The sequence below is a fragment of the Macaca fascicularis genome, chromosome 9 (assembly GCF_037993035.2).
Source record: "Macaca fascicularis isolate 582-1 chromosome 9, T2T-MFA8v1.1".
In the NCBI taxonomy this organism is placed as follows: Eukaryota; Metazoa; Chordata; class Mammalia; order Primates; family Cercopithecidae; genus Macaca; species Macaca fascicularis.
In genome coordinates this window covers 133,781,043-133,806,064 of record NC_088383.1, presented here as the reverse complement: position 1 = coordinate 133,806,064, position 25,022 = coordinate 133,781,043, and the positions used below count along the sequence as shown (strand labels likewise).

The window sequence follows — 25,022 nt, the reverse complement described above, 5'->3', positions numbered from 1 at the left end:
GTCTGAGTCACTGCGCCCACCCATCTTTTTTATTTCTACCTAAATATTGTTAATGGCTGCAAAGACTATTTCTTCTGGAGTGTATCAAAATTCACCATTCCCCTACATTAGCATTAATGTCACTTCCATGTTTTTGCTATTAGAAATATGCTGCAATGAGCTTTCTTTTGTTAAGCACTACATTCTGGACTACATGTCACATCTGGCATCCAGAGGGACATTTGCTTGCAGATGTTACAAAGCCTCACTGCTGGAAGGTACTCCTCTCCCCATCTCTAGGGATCAGAAGAACCCTAGAGTAACCCAGTTTGGAGGTACTCTATGTCCAGACTCGCCTTATTTAGGACATTACAAAGATCACTGTATAAAAGGAAGACAGCTAAGCTAAATCCCAGAACTTTTCCGAAATCTGTTTGTCATAAAGTTGAAAAGTAAACATTTTCCATTATTTATTAGCACTACATTTACGAATCCATTTGCCTTCAGGCTTCCTGCCTGTCTGGCGGAATTCAGGTTTGCTATGGGAAAGGATGAAGCAGATCCTAATGAAAAAAGGAAGATTTTTCAGTAACTGAAATGAAACCTACAGCCAAGGCAAGTCAGACCCAGAACACAGTTAATAACCATTAGTTATTTCCACTGTATTCTTATTTTACATCATCCCAGATTCTTTTTATCTCCTTAAAACACAGACTGACAAGAAAATTTAAATATTTTTGTTAAAGCAGTTACGGTCAATGCCCCACTGTGTCTGCAATTAAAAGAAATATGTATCCTGAATATTTGGGGATGAGATTTCTGTTTTGATTTTACTCCAGAAAAACCAATTACAACATGTAACCGGGCATTTCCAGACTTTGAAGTAAGTCAAAAGAATCCAGTTTCCTTTTCTCCAAATTCTTGGAGATGTCAAGTAGAACCCTAAAAGGCTGTAATTCACACGTTAAAACCCTGCTGAAAACACTCTCCCCTTGCATTTTGGAAGAGATACGTCACTCAACAGGAATGGCTCCCTCAGAATCCAGAATACACTCGTCAGCCAGCCGACCCTTGTTCTCAAGTGATCTCACGATTCCTAAGATGCTCTCAGGCAGCAAGTTCTACAGTATCTCAATTATTAGGGGATCCAGGCTGAGGGGTCACTTTAAACAAGATCAGTTCCTCTTGGAAGATGCCCTGTGGGGACCTTTCCAAGACTCAATTTTATACTCAATTGATACTTAGTTCTGTAGGTAACAAGAAATCAACAGAAACATTTTGGAAACAGAAACTCCTGAAAATCACAGAAATATTTTAGCAAGTTGTGTTCCTGGATGTCTCCTGAAAGCAGCCTGACAAAAACTTTGTATGGAGATGAGTTTTAATGCCCTTTAAAAAGCTCTTTTAAGTCCATTATTAATTGCCAGAATGAGTACACTGAGGAAAGGCCTTGTCCGGTGCTGAGACAGACATTAAAACAATGGTACCATGATTAAATAAGTTTTTTATTGTCACATTTAACTGCTTTGTCAGATATACATTGTAGATTTCAGTATGGCATCAAAATAAAAATATTTTCCTGAATGTCAAAATCTGAACAGAGATGGTAATGGCACTTAAAAAAAATAAATTCACACTGGCGCTGAAGCTGTGTAGTAGGTAGCTGATAAAAACTGGAACACATTTGCAGATAAAGTGGTCTGCAGCGTTTTAAATCAAATGGCAGTGGTGTAAGGCCAACCAAACCAGAAGAGTAGTTAAAAGACAGACCCCCATAGAGGGACGATCCAAAGAATGGCAGTTCTAGCGTTTCATTTTCGGTCTATATGATACTGTCTAATTTAGTACTGGAACTGGAGCTCAGTGAGTAAATGTCTATCCTATAAACTGAAACTACTTTTTCAGAACCCAGATTTTAAGCCTCTCCAACAACTTCCTTATTCTTACAGGTTTTAACTAGTTCAAAGGAAAGGCAGTTAAACTCCAAGTATTAACCTCTTGGCTGTCCTTGTCATAAATGGCGGGTCTTGCAGTTTCCAAACCAGAAGCCCAACATGCTCCTGAATGTCTTAGTGGTTTCACACGTTGTGGGCAAAACTAGAAAACAAGTAGTCATTAAATAAAAATATAAGTGCATCCCAAGAGAGTCTCTACACATACCGCAATTATTCCCTAAAGGGCAACTTAAAATAAAATAAGTATGGTTATTCAGCTTGAAAATGAATCTTTATTCACCAAGATTCCCAAACAGTTTATTATTAAATGTCTTTCCTCCACAAATAAAACTAACACTAGGATTTGTCAGAAGATCTAAATGAGTTATATCTCCTCTGTATGAACTCAGCTAAACCTACCGTGTCTGGAATCTGTTCATTATAAAACTCACTCCTTCTATTCTCCACTGCTGTGTGTCCTCTAAGATTCCATACAGGTGCCAGTGCAACACAGTAGTCACTGTAATCCATCAAGAAAAAAATAATTAATTTATTTTATGACATATTTATTTGGATGATTACTTACTGGTAATTAGTATCTCTACTTTTTTTTTTAAAGGCAACCATTTTAAGTGATAATACATATCAAGCTAGTAGAAAAAAGTTGAAAGCCCTCTCTTTTATCTCACAAAGTCATGCAGACAAGAGAAGGTATATCTGATTTGTTCCAATCAGGTTTCTTGGAATTATCAAAATTTCTTTTCTGGCAAAGATGAATTTGGCTCATCATAGAAAGGAGTTCTTTGAAGGCTGCTGCTAAACTTGTTTCCCTTTGAAAAAGTAAATTTCAAGGCATGATAGTGCAAGAGGTAAGTTTTTGATTTATAGAACATTTATAGACTAATTGTGCTTAGTCTCTAATTTCCAATTTATTTTAAAGAACAGAAACTACGCTGATAAGTTTCACTTTGCCTAAATTTACCAGTACATCCATGAATCGCACCAGAATTAGGACAATTTGATTATCTTAATGATTCTGCCATGAAGCTTGCACACTGTATCCAAAGGAAAAGACCCACAGATGGAGCCTCCCACAGGTTCTGTGCACAAGGACTCTCTTCTTGGGAGTCAAGGTATCTGAGAAAGCAGTTCCCCCCAGATTAAGTTCTCAAAAACCCTCTCAGTAAGCAATGAAGAAAACCAGTGCTAGGTGGAGAGTTCCTTTTGTTTAGTTAAATCTGGGAGGTCTGAGTGTTCCTGGGGTCCTCGTCGGGATGTGTCACGGGTCGAGAATCTTTCGAATGTGAGTATTCACTATTAGAAGGCTCTGTAGGGTCAATCAAATTTTCATAATCACTGTCGTCTGAATCCTCGCCACTGTCTCCAGCTGCTCTTTGGGGAGGAGGAAGGTCAGCCCCACTTCCAGGATACTTCAGTCCGGCACTGGTGGAAGCATAATTGGAGGAGCCCACAGCTTGAGGTCGAGGCATAAAGATACTCCTTTCCATGCGAGAGTGGCTCAAAGTACTTTCTTGATTGTTTGGGTGAAAATCAGAATAGGGGGGAGGAGGATCAGAGGCCTCTGCATCTCCAAGTGTACTTCTACCTTCAGCTGCAAACCCAGAAGAGGGCATCCGAGGACTGAATGCTGGGTCCAAACTTTCAGACGGCATCTGTCTGCTTAACACTGCCTGCTGCAATCCTGGATGAAAAAAAAAAGAATATTCTAACACTTTCTAGATTCTCACAGCTTTTCATCTCAATGTATAACATGGTCAACCCGAATGTTCTGGAAAACAGCAGTGAGGCAATGAAGCTGACTGTTACTATTAATTATTTTACAATTGCATAGTACTTGATAATTTACAAGATATTTCCCTACACATTAATTCATTTAAGGCCATGACAAATTTCTGAAGTGTTATCATTATCGTTATGACTACTGTTTCCATTATAGATGCAAAGAAACCAGAGTTCTGAAAGGTGAGGTGATGTGGCTAAGGGGACAGCTGGAAGTGGGCCTGAGACTCAGAATGCAGGCTCTGCCGCTCCACATCCTGTGCTGGTTCCCTGGCGCGGGGCTTGCTGTGTCATGCTGTGGGGCCCAAAGGTTGAAATGGAAACGTCCTGTCCACGGAATGGAAATGTGAGATTCTTTCTTTGGCAGCCTCCTATCAAAAAACCGATTTCTTTATAGCTACCTGTCATAATACACTTATACACCTTAAAACTTTAAAAGCCCTATGTTAAGTAGGTACTGAACCACAGCTTTACTCTATTTTTATTAATGCTGTGAAAGAACCCACATAGTCCACATAGTCTTGAAAGTTTTTGTAGGTAACATTTAAATTTTTTAAAAGTATTATAAAACTGATACACACTCGTACAATATTTAGATTATTTAGAAAGGATGAAAGAAAATAAAAGCTGCCCACAATTCCATCATCCCAATAACATTGTCAGGATGAAAAGGACACAGGATTTCAAGCGAAGAGACCTAAATTGTAAGTATCAGGCCCTCACTTCCTTGCTGTGTTACAGAAGTCACTAATCCTTGCTGAACTCGGTTTTATTATCCAGCTTTGAGTGTTTGTCTGTACACATGTGTATAAAACATGGCTGACATCACCTAGTTTATACTGTTTTATATCCTAGTTTTTTGTTTGTTGAGACAGGGTCTCACTCTGTCACCCAGGCTGGAGTATAGTGACACAATCATGGCTCACTGTAGCCTTGACCTCTCTGGCTCAGGTGATTCTCCCACCTCAGCCTCCCAAGGAGCTCGGACTAGAGGTGCATGCCACCACACCTGGCTTTTTTTCTTTTCTTTTCTTTTTTTTAAGTAGAGACAGGGTTTGCCATGTTGCCCACGCTGGTCTTGAACTCCTGGGTGCAAGTGATCCACCTGCCTCGGCCTCCCAAAGGGCTAGGATTACAGGTGTGAGCCACCATGGTTGGCCTAGTTTTTTTTTGTTTGTTTGTTTTTTGAGACGGAGTCTCACTCTGTCGCCCAGGCTGGAGTACACTGGCGCTATCTTGGCTCACTGCAAGCTCCGCCTCCCGTGTTTACACCATTCTCCTGCTTCAGCCTCCCGAGTACCTGGGACTACAGGCGCCTGCCACCACGCCACCACACCCGGCTAATTTTTTGTATTTTTAGTAGAGACGAGGTTTCACCGCGTTAGCCAGGATGGTCTCGATCTCCTGACCTCGTGATCCGCCCATCTCGGCATCCCAAAGTGCTGGGATTACAGGTGTGAGCCACCGTGCCCGGTCTAGTTTTTTTACTTAAAATTATATATTGGGGCCAGGCGCGGTGGCTCACGCCTGTAATCCTGGCACTTTGGGAGGCCAAGGCAGGTGGGTCATGAGGTCAGGAGATCGAGACCATCCTGGCTCACGCGGTGAAAACCCCTCTTTACTAAAAATACAGAAAAATTAAGCCAGGCGTGGTGGTGGGTGCCGATAGTCCCAGCTACTCAGGAGGTTGAGGCAGGAGAATGGCATGAACCCAGGAGGCAGAGCTTGCAGTGAGCTGAGCCACTGCACTCCAGCCTGGCTGACAGAGTAAGACTCTGTCTCAAAAAGAAAAAAAAAATAATAATAATATATTGGGCATTAATTCAAATTCACTTCAATGGCTGTATAATATTCCATCATACATATATATACCATAATTTAAATAAAACTTATAACTGTAAATTGACAAATTATAGCTATACATATTTATAACATACTGCAATTTATTCAATTATTTTACTTTTGTTGACTTAACTACTTTAAATTCCTATTTTGGCCAGGCATAGTGGCTCACACCTGTAATCCCAGCACTTTGGGAGGCTGAGGCAAGAAGATCGTTTAAAGCTCAGGAGTCTGAGACCAGCCTGGGCAATAGAGTGAGACTTCATCTCTAAAAAATGAAAATAAAAATTCCTATCTGTATTTCTTTCTTTTTTCTGAGATAGAGTCTCGCCCTGTGGCCCAGGCTGGAGTGCAGTGGCGTGATCTTGGCTCACTGCAACCTCTGCCTCCCGGGTTCAAACGATTCTCCTGCTTCAGCCTCCCAAGTAGCTGGGATTACAGGTGCCTGCCACCATGCCCAGCTAATTTTTGTATTTTTAGTAGAGATGGGATTTCACCATGTTGGCTAGGCTGGTCTCAAACTCCTGAGTTCGTGATCCGCCCGCTTTGGTCTCCCAAAGTGCTGGGATTACAGGCATGAGCCAGCATGCCCAGCCTCTATTTTGTTGTTTTTTTTTTTGAGACAGTCTCACTGTGTTGCCCAGGCTGGAGTGCAGTGGTGTGATCTTGGCTCACTGCTACCTCCACCTCCCAGGTTCAAGCAATTCTTCTGCCAAGTGCACGTCACCATGACCAGCTAATTTTTGTATTTTTAGTAGAGATGAGGTATCACCACATTGGCTAGGCTAATCGAACTCCTGACCTCACGTGATCTGCCCGCCTCAGCCTCCCAAAGTGCTGGGATTACAGGCGTGAGCCACTGCGCCCGGCCCTATCTGTATTTCTGATTATTTCTAGAAAAATGTAACAGTAAATCAGACTGTTATATTTGCCTGGAAACATGAATTACATTTTAACTGGATTATATATATTCTTATTAAATTGGAAAAGTTTAGCCCTAACCTTATCTTTTACACTTGATATTATCTGCCATATGTTTATAAATTTTACATACAGATAATAATTCTGGTGGTGTTACAGCAAACATGGCTGTTATGCTGGAATTACTAGGTTCATGGGCCTAATTCTCATTCAGTTTGTTCCTTAGCCTAATGGTGTCTATTCATCCATGGTTACGAAAATTAGACATTTAAAACCTTTACTATGACCGAACATAAAGCTAAAAGAATATTTGGTAGCTCCTCTATGAGGCTATATTAAGACAGGACACAGGCTGGGTGCAGTGGCTCACGCCTGTAATCCCAGCACTTTGGGAGGCCGAGGCGGATGGATCACCTGAGGCTGAGACCAGTCTGGCCAACATGGTGAAACCCCGTCTCTACTGAAAAAACAAACAAAAAAAACAATTAGCTGGGCATGGTGTCGGGCACCTATAGTCCCAGCTACTCGGGAGACTAAGACAGGAGAATCACTTGAAACCAGAAGGTGGAGGTTGCAGTGAGCCAAGATCACGCCACTGATTCCAACCTGGGTGACAGAGGGAGACTCTGTCTAAAAAAAAAAAAAAAAAAAAAAAAAATACAGGACACAGTGTTCTGCTGGGTATGCCAGGGTTAACTAAGTAGCAACCACCACATTCACTGTAACTAGATCCGATTGTCAATATATACACAAATCTATATCAATAACTTATTGGGATTTATTCTAATTTCCACTTCAGCTTTTCTACCTTTGGTCTTCTTTTTCTTCAAGTGTCAGAGAATTGAGGGGGCTACTATGAAAAACAGCACTTGCCCTCCAGAGAAACTGAACAAGAGACTACTCTGCCACAGCCAGGCTAATCTGAGACTTGATGAGCATAGAAAGAAGCATATCATTTATTGTATAATATAATCTGATGTTTAAAACAACATTTCCCTGATACTGAATGATAAAATTAATAAGAAACTTACTTCTTTCTTGTTCCTTTTCATTTTTCCTCTGAGTGATTTGTCTTCTTAATTTGTTCACTTCCGCCTGACAAGATTCAACAACTCGCTCACTCTTTTCAACATCTGCACACACTGCCTGAGGAAAAAAACGACAACAAGGTTAGCTTCAAGTTCAAGCACAAGGCATTCCATAAATTCAGCGCTGATTACAACTCCAGGAAAAGTCCAGATGGTTTATTGAGTTAAAAAGCAGCCACATAAGGTAGAACAAAATCAAGAAAGCCCAAAAGACTAGAATTGTTATTATTCACTGATTTGCTTTAATTTTAAGATGATTACGCTATTTAGCTTACAAATTGTTGACCAATAAGGGTAAGATAGGAAAGATTTACTCTTTCCTTTGATTAATCATTTTTATTGAAATGAAAAGGGAACTGTTGGTACCAGTTTAGCATACAAAGGAAGAACAAAAGATAAGACAGGAATAAGATGCTTTCAACTTTTATTTATCACCAACATTCAAAAAATCAGATAAGACAATTTAACAGAAAATATTTATAAAGTTGAAAAAAAGTTTCAAAGTCAAGGTTTAATAAAAGGTAGTTTTTGAGACTGCATCTGTGTAATGTAGCTATTTATAACCCTGAGAAAACTATGTGATTTGGTATTTTCAAAGCAGGCCTTATTCAATCAACAATGAAATATAACAGCCACTTTTGGCCAGTGCTGATATTCTGAAAAGGGCATGATCATGAATTCAGGACAAAAAGCTATTTTCTACTGCACGTTCCTTCCATAGCAGAAATACCAGAAGCTTCCAGAAAGTAGGCTGGTTATCAGTGAGTCTGTATAAAGCTCCCTATACTAGTAGGTGCACAGTGACCCTAGTTTGGAGCACTAGACTGGAAATGGCTCTTGTATGCTTCTCCTTTTGCCCCGGGCTGAACTCAGCCTGTTTTCCTCTTTTTCAGTATCTGCCTTCATTCCTCTTTCTACTCATTGAGGCCTTCATCCTTTTTATTTTTATATTTTAGAGTTGAGGTCTCACTCTGTCACCTGGGCTGGAGTGCAGTGGCAGTAGCAGCACAATCGTAGCTCACTGCAGCCTTGACCTCCTGGGCTCGAGCAATCCTCCTTCCTCAGCTTCCCAAGTAGCAGAGGACTACAGGTGCATGCTGCCACACCTGGCTAATTTTTAACTATTTTGTAGAAATGGGGTCTCATTATGTTGCCCAGGCTGATTTCGAACCACTTGGCTCGAGAGACCCTCTTGCCTAGGCCTCCCAAAGTGCTAGGATAACAGGTGTGAGCCACCATGCCTGGCCAAAGCCTTTTTCCTTAAAGTCAGGCCTTTCTCTGGATCTCGAGCGCTTCATCTTTAACCCTTTCTTTGCTGTACTCAAAGGCAAGTTCAAAGGCTCTTCTGTTCTTAGATTTTAGAGCAAACTACTCCTAAGAAGACAGCGGGGATGATGAAAAGAATGTGGGAAAGTATCGTTAGCATCTAGCTCAGTAGTTGGCTCACAGGAGATGTTTCCATCGATGCCTGTTGCATAAATGACTGGGAATGAACAGGCTCTGCCGAGATCCTTTCACTTCAGGGAGGCAGCTGGGGGCAAAATGAGTGAAATAGGATGAAGAAGCAGAGCGGCAACCAGTTATGGGTGCCTTTTGATACTGTCTCGACTTAGAATATAACTGATGGAGATAGCTGTGTTCTTAGCAAGACTTTCTACATTTTCCTAGAAAAACTACTATCACAAATGGGGCCGTAAGTATTTGAAACAGTAGCATTAACAATCTACTTCAGGCACAGAGTGAGTGAGCCGGGATTCTGCAAGACGGCACGAATCATTATTCCACAGCTTGACTCTGTTCTGGGGAAGCAGATTCTGACTTTCGGATCCTAACTCTATTTGTCAGTTGGAAGATAATTAAAAATTAAAGTAGAATTAAAAACTTTTGGGCAAGACAAATAAGATGAAAACTAATAAATAAATCAGTTACCTGAACTTTCTCCTGAAGTGCATTGTAAACCTGATAAATCGCCCTGATATCTTTCATTACTCCATCCTTGTCAAAAAAGTCAGTACTAGAAGGCAAACAGAAAAAGATGTCACAAGGTTACCATAACCGCTGTGAAATGGAAAGGCATTTTTCCTATCTCTTCCACTTTATTGTTTAAATGCTGTGACTCCAAGGTGACAGTGTTTAAGGAATAATGCTCATACCACAAGAATTACAGAAATTTTAAAAACCCATGTTACCAAGATCATTTAAAAAATAATAAAAAGCTATGTATTTTTCAGTGACTATGTTTAGGTTTTAGAACCTCAGAAATAATACTCTATCCAAAACTTTTGTATCAATTACAAAAAATATTGTGGTAAATGATTTTAAAAATTCATGAAAGTAAATTCTCTTTTCAATAAGAACAAAATTTTGATACATGCTGGTGGTATCTAGACAATTATCTTACTGTATTCTTCAGTTTTAATCATATCAAACTTGGTTTTACATTTTTCCATACACCTTTTAAATGTTATTAACAAAAGAAATATTGCTGACAAAAGAAAAAACTAGCACTTTACCTTTCAACTTACCCATGTTCTTTAATCACTTTGGCATAACTCTGAGAAGTATTTGGCACTGAAGACACTTTGTACTCTTGCTGGCTAGTATTTCCTAGATTGGGAATAGCAAGTGATATCCTTTGATTATACCTATGGGAAAAATTCAGAAAGAGATCATGTTAAATGTACCATTCTATCATATTCAAGTGAGATTGACAGTTTGAAAAAAAAAAAGGGCTAGGTGTGGTGGCTCACACCTGTAATCTCAGCACTTTGGGAGGCCAAGGTGGGCAGATCACCTGAGGTCAGGAGTTCGAGACCAAGACCAGCCTGGCCGACATGGTGAAACCTTGTCTCTACTAAAAATGAAAAAAAAGTTAGCTGGGCATGGTGGTGCACACCGGTAATCCCAGCTACTCAGGAGGCAGAGGCAGGAGAATCACTTGAACCCAGGAGGCGGAGGATGCAATGAGCCAAGATTGTGCCACTGCACTCCAGCCTGGGCGACAGAGCGAGACTATCTCTAAATAAATAAATAAATGAATAATTCTTTAAAAAGGGCATGTGTGGTGGCATGTGCCTACAGTCCCAGCTACTTAAGAGGCTGAGGTGACAGGATCAGGAGTTCAAGGTTACAGTGAACTATGATAGTGCCACTGTACTCCAGCCTGGGTGACAGAGCAAGACCCTATCTCTAAATAATAATAATAAAGTTAAAATAAATAAAATTAATTAACTAAGAAAAGAATGGGGCTTGGTGATAGGAGTCTTAGTTGCTGACATTGGTAAACTAACAGGAAGGTCTCATGGAGCACCTCCTTCTACAGAAAACCCAAGGATACATGAGTTAGTAATGTTTTCCCTCCTATAAAGTAGAACCTTGCTTATCAATTCCTTGAGAGCAGAGGTCATGCCTTACACATCTTTCATATACCCACAGTGACCGACACAATGCTGAGCCTATTGTAAGTGCTCAAGAAATACCTACAGATTATGTAATGAAATCTTATAAAAACCTTTTTAACAATTAACAATTATTTTCACTGATGTCAATTTAATTTATTCTACAACAAATAAACTTCCAGAGGGAAACCATTCTGCTGTTTACAAACAGGCAACATGATCGTATAATCATATGGGTGTTGTTTTTTTTTTTTTGCTTTAACAAGTTCACAATGCAAAACCCTTATTAACCAGCAGGTGGATCAATTTCACAATTTTGTATATGAAATTTGTTTCAAAATTATAATCAGACTTCCGCAGCAATAAAACTGCATTTCCACACAGTGGATTATGGAGAAGCAAATGATGATTTCCAGCTATTTATTCCTTATAAGGATTTATGCATAATAAACACATCTTATTAATGTTTCTTGATCCAAAAACAATTTTATGTAAATAACTGACAAGAAAAATACCTTCTGTAACCACAAAAAGAGCTAAAGAGAATAATACAAATTTTTATTTAAAGATGCATAAAATTTTGGGAGGCTGAGGCAGGTGAATCACCTGAGGTCAGGAGTTCGAAACCAGCCTGGCCAACATGTCAAAACCCTGTCTCTACTAAAAATACAAAAAAATTAGCCAGCATGGTGGTGTGTGCCTGTAATCCCAGTTACTGGAGAGGCTGAGGCAAGAGAATCGCTTGAACCCGGGAAGCAGAGGTTGCAGTGAGCTGAGATCGTGCCACTGCACTCCAGCCTGAGTGACAGAGCTGGACTCCGTCTCAAAAAAAAAAAAAAAAAAAGCATAAAATGCACTATAATGCACATTTTCAAAGTCATGAATCTCAATGACTTGTACCAACGTCCGTCCTTTTTTTTTTTTTGAGATGGATTCTTGCTCTGTTGCCAGGCACAATCTCAGCTCACTGCAACCTCCGCCTCCAGGTTCAAGCGATTCTTCTGCCTCAGCCTCCTGAGTAGCTGGGAATATGGGCACATGCCACCACACCCAGCTAATTTTTGAATTTTTTTTTTTTTGTCTTTTTTTTTTCCTTTTTGTGGAGAACGGGGTCTCGTTATATTACCCAGGCAGGTCTCGAACTCCTGGGCTCAAGCTATCCTCCCGCCTCTGCCTCCCTGAGAGCTGGGATTACAGGCGTGAGCCACTGCACCCGGCCTAATTTTTGAATTTTTCGCAGAGACGGGGTTTCACCATGTTGGCCAGGATGGTCTCGATCTCTTGACCTCATGATCTGCCCACCTCGGCCTCCCAAAGTGCTGGGATTACAGGCGTGAGCCACTACGCCTGGTCCCAACATCCTTCTTATATGTGAGACAGATGGAAAAGAAAGCTTTACCTTCTATTTGGTCTAAAGAGTACGTATTCTAAAGCGTGAGTGGAATTGTTGGCAGTGGAGATGAAGCTGAAGAGGAGAAAGACGAGGTCGGGCACACCGAGGATGCGGGTGAGCTGCTTGTGAAGAACCTGCTCTCTGTAGGACATCTGCTGCTGTGTGTTGCGCCGGAATCTGTACCACCCAATGACTTTCTGAAAGAAAAGTGTGAAGAGTTGCATGAAATCTTACAAATTTAATTCTGAATGTATCCATACAAACACAAGTGCACAAATGTTCACAGAAGCTTTATGTGCAAAAGCCCCACACTGAAACAACCCAAGTGTCCATCAGCAGGAGCATGGATAAACAGACTGGTTCCGGCATACACTGGATCCTGCTTAGTAAGAAAAAGAACACGAATGAGTCCCAAAATAACTATGCTGAGTGAAAGAAGCTAGACACCTCCTCACTAAAACAAGTATAGGTTATAGGGTTCTATTTATACAAAATGCTAGAAAATGAAAACTAATCTACAGTGACATAAAGCAGATCAGTGGTTAACAGGAATCAGGGGAGAAGGCAGGACTGGAAAGGCATAAGGAAGCTTTTGTAGGTGATAGAGATGCTCGTTATCTTAGTATGGTGATGGCTTCACAAGTTTACACATACATCAAACTTCTAAGAGTATACATTTGAAATATGTATGATATGTCAATTTTACCTCAATAAAACTATTTTAAAAGTGTGGCTTTGTCAGCTCTAACTACAGCGTAACTAAACTAGCTGATGAAACTGTTATGCTCTCTAGAAGAATACTTCTCATAATGAGATTTGTTGGTCATCAGGAAGACAGATGACTTTAGGGATATCCGAAAGACTGCTGAAGTGCAGATTCCTGGGCCCCACCCAAATCTGCAGAATCAGAACCTCCCAAGACAGAGCCAGGAATCTGAATTTAAGTAAGTTTCTGAATTTTTCTTTTGCACATTGAAATTTAAAAACATCTGTTGTCAAAACATTTAATTATTTATTAGAAGATCAATCTTCATACAGCTTCCTTCTTTGAAACCAACTCTGGGCTAAAATCTTGTTTTAAGAAGTAAAGGTAGTTTAAATCTATTAGTGTCATATTAAAATTAAAATTAACAGTAAATTGAGATTGTTTTGACACTTTCATGTAGAAAGTAAGCCAACTTTTGCTGAGGCTAGCTATGTCACAAATATTTTCACTAATTATACCACTCTAAGTGAATAATGTTTTCTCCATTGAGTTCATATCACATGCAAAGAACTACAGAGAACAAAGAAATAAGCAATAGTTCCTGACTCAAGGAGTACTACTGAACCTAAAACAAATCTTCCCATAGATTAAAGCAATTAATTCTGATATTCCTTAAATAAAAAGAAAACCCAAGCTTTTCTTTCAGGGTATAATCTTTTTTTTTTTTTTTTTGAGACAGTCTTGCTCTGTTGCCCAGGCTGGAGGGCAGTGGCACGATCTCAGCTCACGGCAACCTCCACCTCCTGGGTTCAAGTGATTCTCCTGCTTCAGCCTCCCGAGCAGCTGGTATCACAGGCATGCGCCACCATGCCCAGCTAATTTTTTTATTTTTAGTAGAGATGAGGTTTTGCCATGTTGGCCAGGTGGGTCTTGAACTCCTGACCTCAAGTGGTCCATCCGCCTCAGCCTCCTACAGTGCTGGGATAACAGGCATGAGCCACTGTGCCTGGCCTCAGTATATAATCTTTTTTTTTTTTTTTTTTTTTTTTTTGAGACGGAGTCTCGCTCTGCCGCCCAGGCTGGAGTGCAGTGGCGTGATCTTGGCTCACTGCAAGCTCCGCCTCCCGGGTTCACGCCATTCTCCTGCCTCAGCCTCCCGAGTAGCTGGGACTACAGGCGCCCGCCACCACACCCGGCTAGTTTTTTTGTATTTTTTAGTAGAGACGGGGTTTCACCGTGTCAGCCAGGATGGTCTCGATCTCCTGACCTCGTGATCTGCCCGTCTCGGCCTCCCAAAGTGCTGGGATTACAGGCTTGAGCCACCGCGCCCGGCCAGTATATAATCTTATAGAAGAGATGTTTTGTCCAAAGTTACAGAGCTCATGAGTGACAGCCAAGATGTGGAATCAAGGTGCCTGCCTCTTTCCACTGGGCAACACTAACTTTCACATTCTACATTAGACATGATGGTGGCCATAAAAAAGGTAAAAGTAGTTTTCATTTCAAGAAAATGTGGATACAATTAGATAGAGCTACTGATGTATGTGAACACGGCACATTTCATTCTAAGATTCAATACTCTGTGCCCAACTCCTATTTGGAATGTTGGAATTACCTACTCAGTAGACCTCAGGCATGCCCCACACTTCCCCTGCCTTCCTGCAAAGACCTGAACGGTGCTCAGCACACTGGCTGTTTTCATGAAATACTCATTGACTAATAGAATCTTTCAAGTGGCTATTGGATGAATAACAGTGCTTTCCAGTTATGCCAATTTGAACTATTTTATTTCATTATTTTTCCTAGCTGCCTTTTTTTTTTTTTTTTGGTTTTTGAGATGGAGTCTTGCTCTGTTGCCCAGGCTGGAGAGCAGTGGCATGATCTTGGCTCACAGCAACCTCCACCTCCTAGGTTCAAGCAATTCTCATGCCTCAGCCTCCCAAGTACCTGGGACAACAGACGTATGCCACCACGCCTGGCTAATTTTTTGTATTTTTCGTAAAGATGGCGTTTCACCATGTTAGCCAGGATGGTCTTGATCTCCTGACCTCATGACCCACCAGCCTCAGCCTCCCCAAATGCTGGGATTACAGGCATGAGCACCATGCCCAGTCAATTTCTTCTTTTGTGAATTTCCTGTTCAAGGTCGTTACTCATCTTTCTCACTTAAAATTTTGAAATCTGCCAGGTGCAGTGGCTCACACCTGTAAACCCAGCACTTGGGGAGGCCAAGATGAATAGATCGCTTGAGCCCAGGGCTTTGAGACTAGCCTGAGCAACATGGCAAAACCCCGTTTCTACTAAAAAAAAAAAAAAAATTAGCCAGGTGTTATGGTGCATGCCTGTAGTCCCAGCTACTTGGGGGGCTGAGGTGGGAGGATCACCTGAGCCTGGGAGGTCGAGGCTACAGTGAGCCATGATCATGCCACTGCACTCCAGCATGGGTGACAGCGTGAGACCCCCATCTCAAAATAAATAAATACAAATCAAATCAAATAGAAATTTGAAATCTGTTTAAAAAAAAATACTTCCTGGTACTTCTAATATGTAGTGAATGCTCTAGAAAATTGTGCTCCAAAAAGAATCTGTATAGAACAAATTTTAGTTTTAGAAAGTAAAATTAAGATTCATGGCTGGGTGCGGTGGCTCATGCCTGTAATCCCAACAATTTGGGAGGCTGAGGCAGGTGGATCACTTGAGTTTGAGACTAGCCTGGGCAATATGGTGAAACCTCGTCTCTACCAAAAATGTAAGAATTAGCCGGGTGTGGTGGTGCACCCCTATAGTTCCAGCTCCTCAGGAGGCTGAGGCAGAATTGCTTGAACCTGGGAGGTGGAGTTTGCAGTGAGCCGAGATCGCGCCACTGCACTGCAGCCTGGGTGACAGAGTGAGACTCCATCTAAAAAACATAAATAAAAAGTTTTTAAAAAAAGTATAATAAAGGTTCATAATTTAAAATATGAAAAATGAGGGTGTAAGGTAGCATCTGAGAGGTGAGGGATGGGCTGCTAAGAGATTCCAGGGCCGGGCGCGGTGGCTCAAGCCTGTAATCCCAGCACTTTGGGAGGCCGAGATGGGCGGATCACGAGGTCAGGAGTTCGAGACCATCCTGGCTAACACGGTGAAACCCCGTCTCTACTAAAAAATACAAAAAACTAGCCGGGCGAGGTGGCGGGCGCCTGTAGTCCCGGCTACTCGGGAGGCTGAGGCAGGAGAATGGCGTAAAAACCCGGGAGGCAGAGCTTGCAGTGAGCTGAGATCCGGCCACTGCACTCCAGCCTGGGCGACACAGCGAGACTCCGTCTCAAAAAAAAAAAAAAAAAAAAAAAAGAGAGATTCCAGAATGTCTGCTCCCAGGCAAATCACTAATATGAGAGTGCTGGACCATGTGATGCCTGTGGCTGCTTTAACACCCCTTCCTGGTTGGGCAGGCAGCTTGGTTAGACTACCAGAATGGAGCACCTCTTCAGCTTACTATCATGTATAAAGCCATTTGCCTTTCTTCTGACCTATCCTTCCACACTTCCTATTCTTCCTTTTATCCTTACCTCCTCCTGTACATTAGAAAGGCTGTTGTTTTAATCTAACTGCACTTACTCCTAACACTGTTAAACAAAGTCATTTTGTTTCCCGCTTGACAAGTTGAAAACCTTTTTTTTTTTTGAGACGGAGTCTCACTCCGTCGCCCAGGCTGGAGTGCACTGGCGCCATCTCGGCTCACTGCAAGCTCCACCTCCTGGGTTCACACCATTCTCCTGCCTCAGCCTCCCAAGTAGCTGGGATTACAGGCGCCCGCCACCACACCCGGTTAATTTTTTGTATTTTTAGTAGAGACGGGATTTCACCATGTTAGCCAGGATGGTCTCGATCTCCTGACCTCACGATCCTTCTGTCTCGTCCTCCCAAAGTGCTGAGATTACAGGCGTGAGCCACTGTGCCCGGCGACAAGTTGAAAACTTTTATTGGTACTTTCTTTCTTAAGAAATGGTTAGTAATGGATCTGTTTTTATAGAATTAATATCCCAAGGTAAAAAGTAAAACCCATACATAGTACAACACAGTAAATTACAAATGGCGTTATTAGTCACTACTGCAACAAGACAACTTTGGTTTATTTTCAGTTGTATTCAGACTTGCTTACCTAGTCTATACATAACTAGAACATCATATGCAAATGTTGATAGAAATAATAAACACATGACCTTTCGGAGAAACATCTGTGTTCACCCTTTTTTTTTTTTTAAATTGAGATGGAGTCTCGCTCTGTCTCCCAGGCTGGAGTGCAGTGGTGCGATCTCAGCTCACTGCAACCTCTGCCGCCCGAGTTCAAGCAATTCTTGTGCCTCAGCCTCCCGAGTAGCTGGGATTACAGGCGTATAATAATAATGGTATCAGGCTATAAATATCTAAATTTTTTTCTATTAATATATCAAAAAATCTATGTAGGTTAACAAAACTCTTACATATTAACATCAAATCTTATTGTTCCATTTTACATTCCTGTCTGGTTTTAGCTTTGGGAGATAAGGAACGATTTCAGAATCACACTGGGCAACAAACAGAACATACCTTTCTCCGATCTTTAAGAATCCTGTCCAAACTCTCCTCATTCACTTTGCTTGCGTAGTCATAAAAACTGTTTAAGAGAAAAAAATCTTTTACTAAAACCACATAGTTTTGTGACATAGACGTGCTGAGCTACACGTGTCTGTGGTAACCCTAATGAAGACCTAATTTCTCACCTTACATAGGCACATAAAGAGAAATCAGTCTAAATGCTTTTCTGAAATGAGGTACCTTTTGCATCGAAGAATACTCAAGAGATTGGTACATTCAAGAGATATTACTTCCACATGTGGGAGGTGCTGATAGCAAGTAATTATAAAATATGGGGTTTCAAATGGCTATGACATCTTTTCTTTGTTTCTAGGTATCAATTACTTATGAAAAAAAGATAACATAGCAGCTCATTTTCTGAGAAATGAAGAAGGGAAATAAACATTTGTGGGATGCGGAAGACGACACTGGGCTGCATACTTTCTCAGGTTGTTTCATTCCATTCTTGCCTCAGTGCTGGGAGGTATTAGTTTGACCCAACAATTCCACAAGTTTTATTCCCAGTTTCATAGATAAACGCACCAAGGCCAAGTGACTTCCTCCAAATCACAGGGCTGGCAGACAGAAGGGCTGGAATTTGAAGCCAGGTCTGGCTAGCTTCACACCTAATACAATCACCTCCAAAATAGACCAACATGACCAGGATCCCGTGGTGTACATCCAGGTATAATGATGCATGGGCCTCCTCTATCACTGGATGTGGGCTTGGGAAAGCCACACTTCTACCTCTTTCCCTACCACCATAAGCTCGGGCCTTATAAGACAGAAAGGAATTCAAGATATGGTTAAAAACAAACAAACAAACAAACAAACAAAACCACTGACTTGAAAGGCAAGTGACACAAGCTCCAGCTCCTGTTCTGTTTCTCACTGTATGATCTGGGGCAAGTCACTTCACCTGGTTTCCATTCCATTTTTTGCAAAATAAGGAGTTTGGAATAGACAGATGTTATCTAAGGTTTCTTTTGGCTCTAATAACTGAGTCTATTCTTTAAACTCAAATCCTTGTTCTAGTACTGCTTTGCTGACAGTATTTTAATGAATTCCTCAGAAGGCTGAGGCAGGGTACACCTAGTGAAGCTTTGGACAGTCAAAGCCAAATCAGACACCTTCGTAGACCAGAGGCAATGTGTGAACCAGAGTCTAAACAATTTCACTTGCTCTGAGATTCCTCTCAAACGAACTGCTGACTGCTCATCTTGCTTCCCCATTCCTCTTTCGGTTATGTGTAAATCTCAGAGAGGTGAGGTTCTCAGCAACTGATGGCTTCATTTATAGGTAGCCATCTTGCATGGTGACAATTCTCTGAAGCAATCAATAGGTGGGGGTGGATGTGCGAGGGTGAATGTGACACAAGTCTCCAGGGGTTTGTGGGCAAGGGGGCTAGGTGTTTGGGCCACCTGACAGTGGGAGGGTGGTCAGGGTGAAAGCTGCAGGGAACAGCAGGAAGAGGCAAGCGAAAGGGCTGGCTGGTGTTACGGAAGGAAGTGCTGATCAGGAATGCTGGTAGTATCCATGTGGGCAATGCTAGAAGGAAAGTATTGGCCTGGCTTTTGGAAAGGGGTAAGAAGTTGGGTCTTGGGGGAGTTTTATGAAACACAGAGTTGAAATCATGATCCCAGCCATTAGGTGGAAGGATTTAGGGCTGAGAAAGAAGGCATAGGCCTGGTGGTGGTTTGGGGGGAAGTCCAGTGAGTAAGAGACCCTGGACTTACTCTTCCTCACTCCTTTCCCTCCAGATGTCTCTCTGTTGTATGCTTTCTCCTTTCCGAACGTTTCTCCCCTTATTTCTTTTTCATTTTGTCCTTTAGTTGGTCATAATATGGCATTGGTGAATACAGTAGTCCCCCTCTTACCTGTGGTTTCACTTTCCAGTTTCAGTTACCCTTGGTCAATCTCTCAAATATGTTTGAGAGTGAGTGGACACATTCACATAACTTCAATCATCTCTTACTGTGCCTCATTCATAAGTGAAACTTCATGATAGGTATGTACATATAGGAAAAACCATAGTACATATAGATACGGTTCAGTACTCTCCACGATTTCTGGAGTCTTGCCACATATCGCCCGAGGATAAGCAGGGACTACTGTATTCACTTCAATGAACACAAAAAGAACATTTTATATTCCCTTTTCTTACTTTTTTTTTTTTTTTTGAGACGGAGTCTTGCTCTGTCACCCAGGCTGGAAGTGCAGTGGCGCGATCTCGGCTCACTACAAGCTCCACCTCCCGGGTTCACGCCTTTCTCCTGCCTCAGCCTCCCGAGTAGCTGGGACTACAGGCGCCCGCCATCACGCCTGGCTAATTTTTGGTATTTTTAGTAGAGACAGGGTTTCACCATGTTAGCCAGGATGGTCTCGATCTCCTGACCTCGTGATCCACCCGCCTCGGCCTCCCAAAGTGCTAGGATTACAGGCATGAGCCACCGCGCCCGGCCTTTCTTACATTTTTAAAGTTGAACACTAAACATTTTTTATTCCTCTTAAGAACATCCATTGAATTATTTTATGTTGATTAACTTTTTTCTCTATAACTGAAGAGCCCTTGATAGGCTGAGAGGAAATACTTCCATTCTAAATCACTATGGCCACAACTGACACTCTCCCCTTCCCTTTTCCTAACCTAACACAATGCCGTGTACACAGCACTCAATAAATCCATGGATTTGGGTACCCTCGTGACTTTACAGCCACAATCAGCTACAGGCCAAAATTCACTAGCTTTTCATCAATCAATCCTTTCAATAAGGACTAAAAGCTTACACGTGGCTTACCTAAAAAGTTTTGAACAAGGCTGATGGTTATGGATTTCTGTAATTAGAAAGAGGAAATACATCTTAGTTAATCATATAAGACATAGGCAACTATAAAATAGCTCAGGATTTTTTTTTTAAACCAAAATCTCTGACAACAAAGACAGCTTTTTCCTCTGCCAAACAGTTGCTACGTGTATACCAGTGAAGGCAGCACGACCTCTGAACACTCACCCTCAGTGACACACTCTCAGAATAAAGGAGACTACAGAATGAAAGTTCTATTTCTATTTGCCCATGTATGATGAGCACACGTCTGAAAGATATTATTCAGGAATATGCAGCTATTATGTGCCTTATTCAATCTTATCTATTTAAAAAAGCATCACAGGAAAAAGCAACCACTGACTGGAAGTATTTAATCAAGTGGGATAAAAGCTGTGAGGTGACTGGGTGCGGTGGCTCACACCTGTAATCCCAGCACTTTGGGAAGCCGAGGCAGACGGATCACTAGGTCAGGAGTTCAAGACCAGTCTGGCCAAAGTGGTGAAACCCCGTCTCTACTAAAAATACAAAAATTAGCAGGGCGTGGTGGTGGGCGCCTGTAATCCCAGCTACTCGGGAGGCTGAGGCAGGAGAATCGCTCGAACCCAGGAGGCTGAGGCTGCAGTGAGCAGAGATCGTACCACTGCACTCCAGCCTGGGCGACAGAGTGAGTTTCTGTCTCACTTAAAAAAAAAAAAAAAAAAAAAAAAAGCTGTGAGGACAGCCTGGGGACAGAGGGCCTTAACCACCCTCGCCCTACCATTAATAACCAATAATAACTCATGACAACTTGAGCCAGGTGTTTTGAAGTGGAAGGAACTCTGGAAGTCTATTAATCCTTTCAAAGATGGTCAGTACCGAGGGAAACAATCACTACAGGGTAGATTGTAACAGCTTCTGAAAAGTTGCTGTGATTAAGCAGAGTGAACAATTTCTTCGAGCTCATCAGGGGGCTTAGGGTCTGGGTTTCTTTATAAGACCGTAAAACTAATTGACCATTCAGTTATATTAATCACATTCTCCTAGAGAGCAGCTCATTACCTGCTGTTTAAAAAACCACAGCCTCAGAGTTCTAGGCTGTAATCTTAACTCAATTAAAAGGAAACCATAGGCCGGGCACGGTGGCTCAAGCCTGTAGTCCCAGCACTTTGGGAGGCCGAGGTGGCGGATCACAAGGTCAGGAGATCGAGACCATCCTGGCTAACACAGTGAAAACCCGTCTCTACTAAAAATACAAAAAAATCATCTTCTACTTTAAAGAACTGTCATTTAATGAAATTCCTGGAGTAAGTTCTGAACTCTGAATGCACACTGTTACCAAAGCAGTTTCTTTCAACTTTACAAACTGGATTAGAAGCACGCTAAAGACATTCTATGGAGATTGTGTGGTATTTTTTGAAGTTAAAGCTTTCTAAGATGTTTTGCAGTACTAAGCACTCATGGAAAACAGGGTGATTATCTCAAACATGAAAAACTGCAGATCGAAATGAAGTTGGAGGACACCTTAATAGACAGGCAAACCTCTGGAAGCAGGCAAGGGCTGGGCAGCCTCACCTGGAATTTCCAGAGTTTCTGTGCCTCAACAACACAGTAGACACCTGTTCATGTACACGTCGCCTCCCAGCACACATTTCTTTACAAATCCCTGCTGTGTGGTACTGTTGTTCTTGCTTTTCTTTCTGTTGGGTGAGTTGAACATTTCTTCTCCTTCCTCCTTCATTCTTTCCAATAATTGTTACTGCATCACCTCATTAACTAGGGACACTGCTGTTGCTGCCTTCTCCCTGCCACTCCTAGAACTAAGGGTGGACAGCTCTGCTTCAAGTGAGTTAGCACAGCTTTTTCAATTCATACATATCCAAAACAAGATGCAGACATTTCATGTTCAAAAGGTGATATTCTTTTTTGTTGCTGTTGAGACAGAGTCTCACTTTGTCACCCAGGCTGGAGTGCAGTGGCACAATCTCGTCTCACTGCAACCTCCGCCTCCCACGTTCAAGCGATTCTCTTGCTTCATTTCTTTTTTAATTTTTTTTTTCTGTTGCCCAGGTTAGAGTGTAGTGGCACAATCTCTGAGCCACCGTGCCCGGCTGTTTTAGGGTTTTAAAGAATTAAGCAAAATGAAAATAAAAACAAAAACACCCTTGATGGGCCAGTGCAGTAGTTCACACCTGTAATCCCAGCACTTTGGGAGGCCAAGGCGGACAGATCACAAGGTCAAGAGAGCGAGACCATCCTGGCCAACATGGTGAAACCCCATCTCTACTAAAAATACAAAAATTAGCTGGGAGTGGTGGTGCGCACCTGTAGTTCCAGCTACTAGGGAGGCTGAAGCAGGAGAATCGCTTGAACCCAGGAGGTGGAGGTTGCAGTGAGCCGAGATTGTGCCACTGCTCTCCAGCCTGGTGACAGAGCGAGACTCTGTCTCAACAAAACAAAACAAAAACACCCGTGATGAAAGACTAGCTCTACTGTCTTACACATCACAAGTCTTTTTTTTTTTTTGAGATGAGATCTTGCTCTGTTGCTCAGGCTGGAGTGAATTGGTATGATCACAGTTCACTGCAGCCTCAAACTTTCGGGCTCAAGCAAACCTCCCACCTTAGGCTTCTGAGTAGCTGGGACTACAGTAGCACAACACTACGCCTGGCTAATTATACAAATGTCTTGTAGAGACAGGGTCTCACCAGCTTGCCCAGGCTGGTCTTGAACTCCTGGCCTCAAGCCATCCTCCTGCCTCGGCCTCCCAAAGTGTTGGGATTACAGGTATGAGCCACTGCACCCAGCCTCAAGCCTTTACTTAGTAAATAAGTCAATGATGTGGTGAGTGAGTTTTATACTTTTGATCCACTAGGGCAGGGCTATCCAGTCTTTTGGCTTCCCTGGGCCACACTGGAAGAAGAATTGTCTTGGGTCACACATTAAATATACTAACAATAGCTGATGAGCTTTAAAAAAAATTGCAAAAAAATCTCACAATGGCCGGGCATGATGGCTCACACCTGTAATCCCAGCACTTTGGGAGGCCAAGGCAGGCAGATCACCTGAGGTTGGGAGTTCGAGACCAGCCTGACCAACATGGAGAAACCCTGTCTCTACTAAAAATACAAAAAAATTAGCTGGGCGTGGTGGTGCATGCCTGTAATCTCAGCAACTCAGGAGGCTGAGGTAGGAGAATCGCTTGAACCTGGGAGGTGGAGGTTGCAGTGAGCCAAGATCGCGCCATTGCAATCCAGCCTGGGCAACAAGAGCGAAACTTGGTCTTAAAAAAAAATTTTTTTAAAAAACCTCATAATGTTTGAGGAAAGTTTACAAATTTGTGTTGGGCTGCATTCAAAGCTGTCGTGGGCCACATGCAGCCTACAGGCCGTGGGTTGGACAAGCCTGCATTAGTAGGTAGTTCAGTCTCTTGATTCCCCCTAATCCTGACCTAACTTCAATACACACCCTTGGGGCCAGACGTGGTGGCTCACACCTGTAATCCCAGCACTTTGGGAGGCCGAGGCAGGTGGATCACCTGAGGTCAGAGGTTCGAGACCAGCCTGACCAACACGGAGAAACCCCGTCTCTACTAAAAATACAAAAATTAGCCAGACGTGATGGCATGCACCTGTAATCCCGGCTACTCGGGAGACTGAGGCAGGAGAATTGCTTGAACCCGGGAGGTGGAGGTTGCAGTGAGCCGAGATCACACCACTGCACTCCAGCCTGGGTGACAGAGCCAGACTCTGTCTCAAACATAAATAAATAAATAAAACACCCTTGTCCCCTACCCCACATACTAGAAGCCTATCAGAACAGGCTTAAAATTAATTATTTGCTCCAACATGACCAAACTTGCCATTTGCCAACAGTATTTCCTTCTTTTTCTTTTCTTTTCTTTTCTTTTCTTTTGAGACAGAGTTTTGCTCTTGTTGCCCGGGCTGGAGTAGAATGGCACGATCTCAGCTCATTGCAACCTCCGCCTCCCAGGTTCAAGCGATTCTCCTCCCTCAGCCTCCCGAGTAGCGGGGATTACAGGCATGTGCCACCACATCCGGCTAATTTTTGTATTTTTAGTAGAGACGGGGTTTATCCATGTTGGTCAGGTTGGTATTGAACTCCCAGCCTTGGGCGATCCGCCCGCCTCGGCCTCCCAAAGTGCTGGGATTACAGGCGTGAGCCACTGTACCCAGCTAGGCAACAGTGTTTCAAACCATAAACCACTCATCTCCACATATTCTGTATTTTAGTCATATGAACAGGCCAGATTCCCTGTGTGTTTTATGCAGACCTTGTTCTGTGCTCCCCTGAATGTACTGCCCATTTAGTTTACCTCCTGACACACATCTTCACTGATTTCCCCACTAGCAGTTTTCCTCTCAACTTTGGGCACTTCGGGGATTTTCTTTATTACTTTTTTACAGCATTCTTCTCATACTGTCTGGTATTTCTTCCTGCCTGTCTAATCCTCCCCGCAGCTCTAGAAGGCAGGGATGATTCTGGGTATTTCCTTTACTGCCCAGCACACACCTCACATATGAAAGTTCTTCAATAAATGTTT

The 25,022-nt window shown here is 42.3% G+C and overlaps 1 protein-coding gene across 4 annotated transcripts in view; it reads right to left on the bottom strand.

The window, feature by feature from the left end:
* Positions 1–1,465: 1,465 nt before the first annotated feature.
* Positions 1,466–25,022, bottom strand: part of ABRAXAS2 (abraxas 2, BRISC complex subunit) — a 30,022-nt gene continuing 6,465 nt past the window's right edge. For 2 of the 4 annotated variants that reach the window (XM_074003041.1, XM_005566693.4), the window contains exons 3-9: positions 20,456–20,492; positions 17,631–17,697; positions 12,362–12,552; positions 10,090–10,209; positions 9,494–9,578; positions 7,508–7,622; positions 1,466–3,615 (exon numbers count right to left, since the gene is read on the bottom strand). In XM_074003041.1, coding sequence (XP_073859142.1) covers positions 3,146–3,615; positions 7,508–7,622; positions 9,494–9,578; positions 10,090–10,209; positions 12,362–12,507 — 936 coding nt within the window. In that variant the 5' untranslated portion in view covers positions 12,508–12,552; positions 17,631–17,697; positions 20,456–20,492 and the 3' untranslated portion in view covers positions 1,466–3,145. The remainder of the gene's footprint in view (positions 3,616–7,507; positions 7,623–9,493; positions 9,579–10,089; positions 10,210–12,361; positions 12,553–17,630; positions 17,698–20,455; positions 20,493–25,022) is intronic. The other 2 variants (XM_074003043.1, XM_074003042.1) reach the window with 1 other exon arrangement.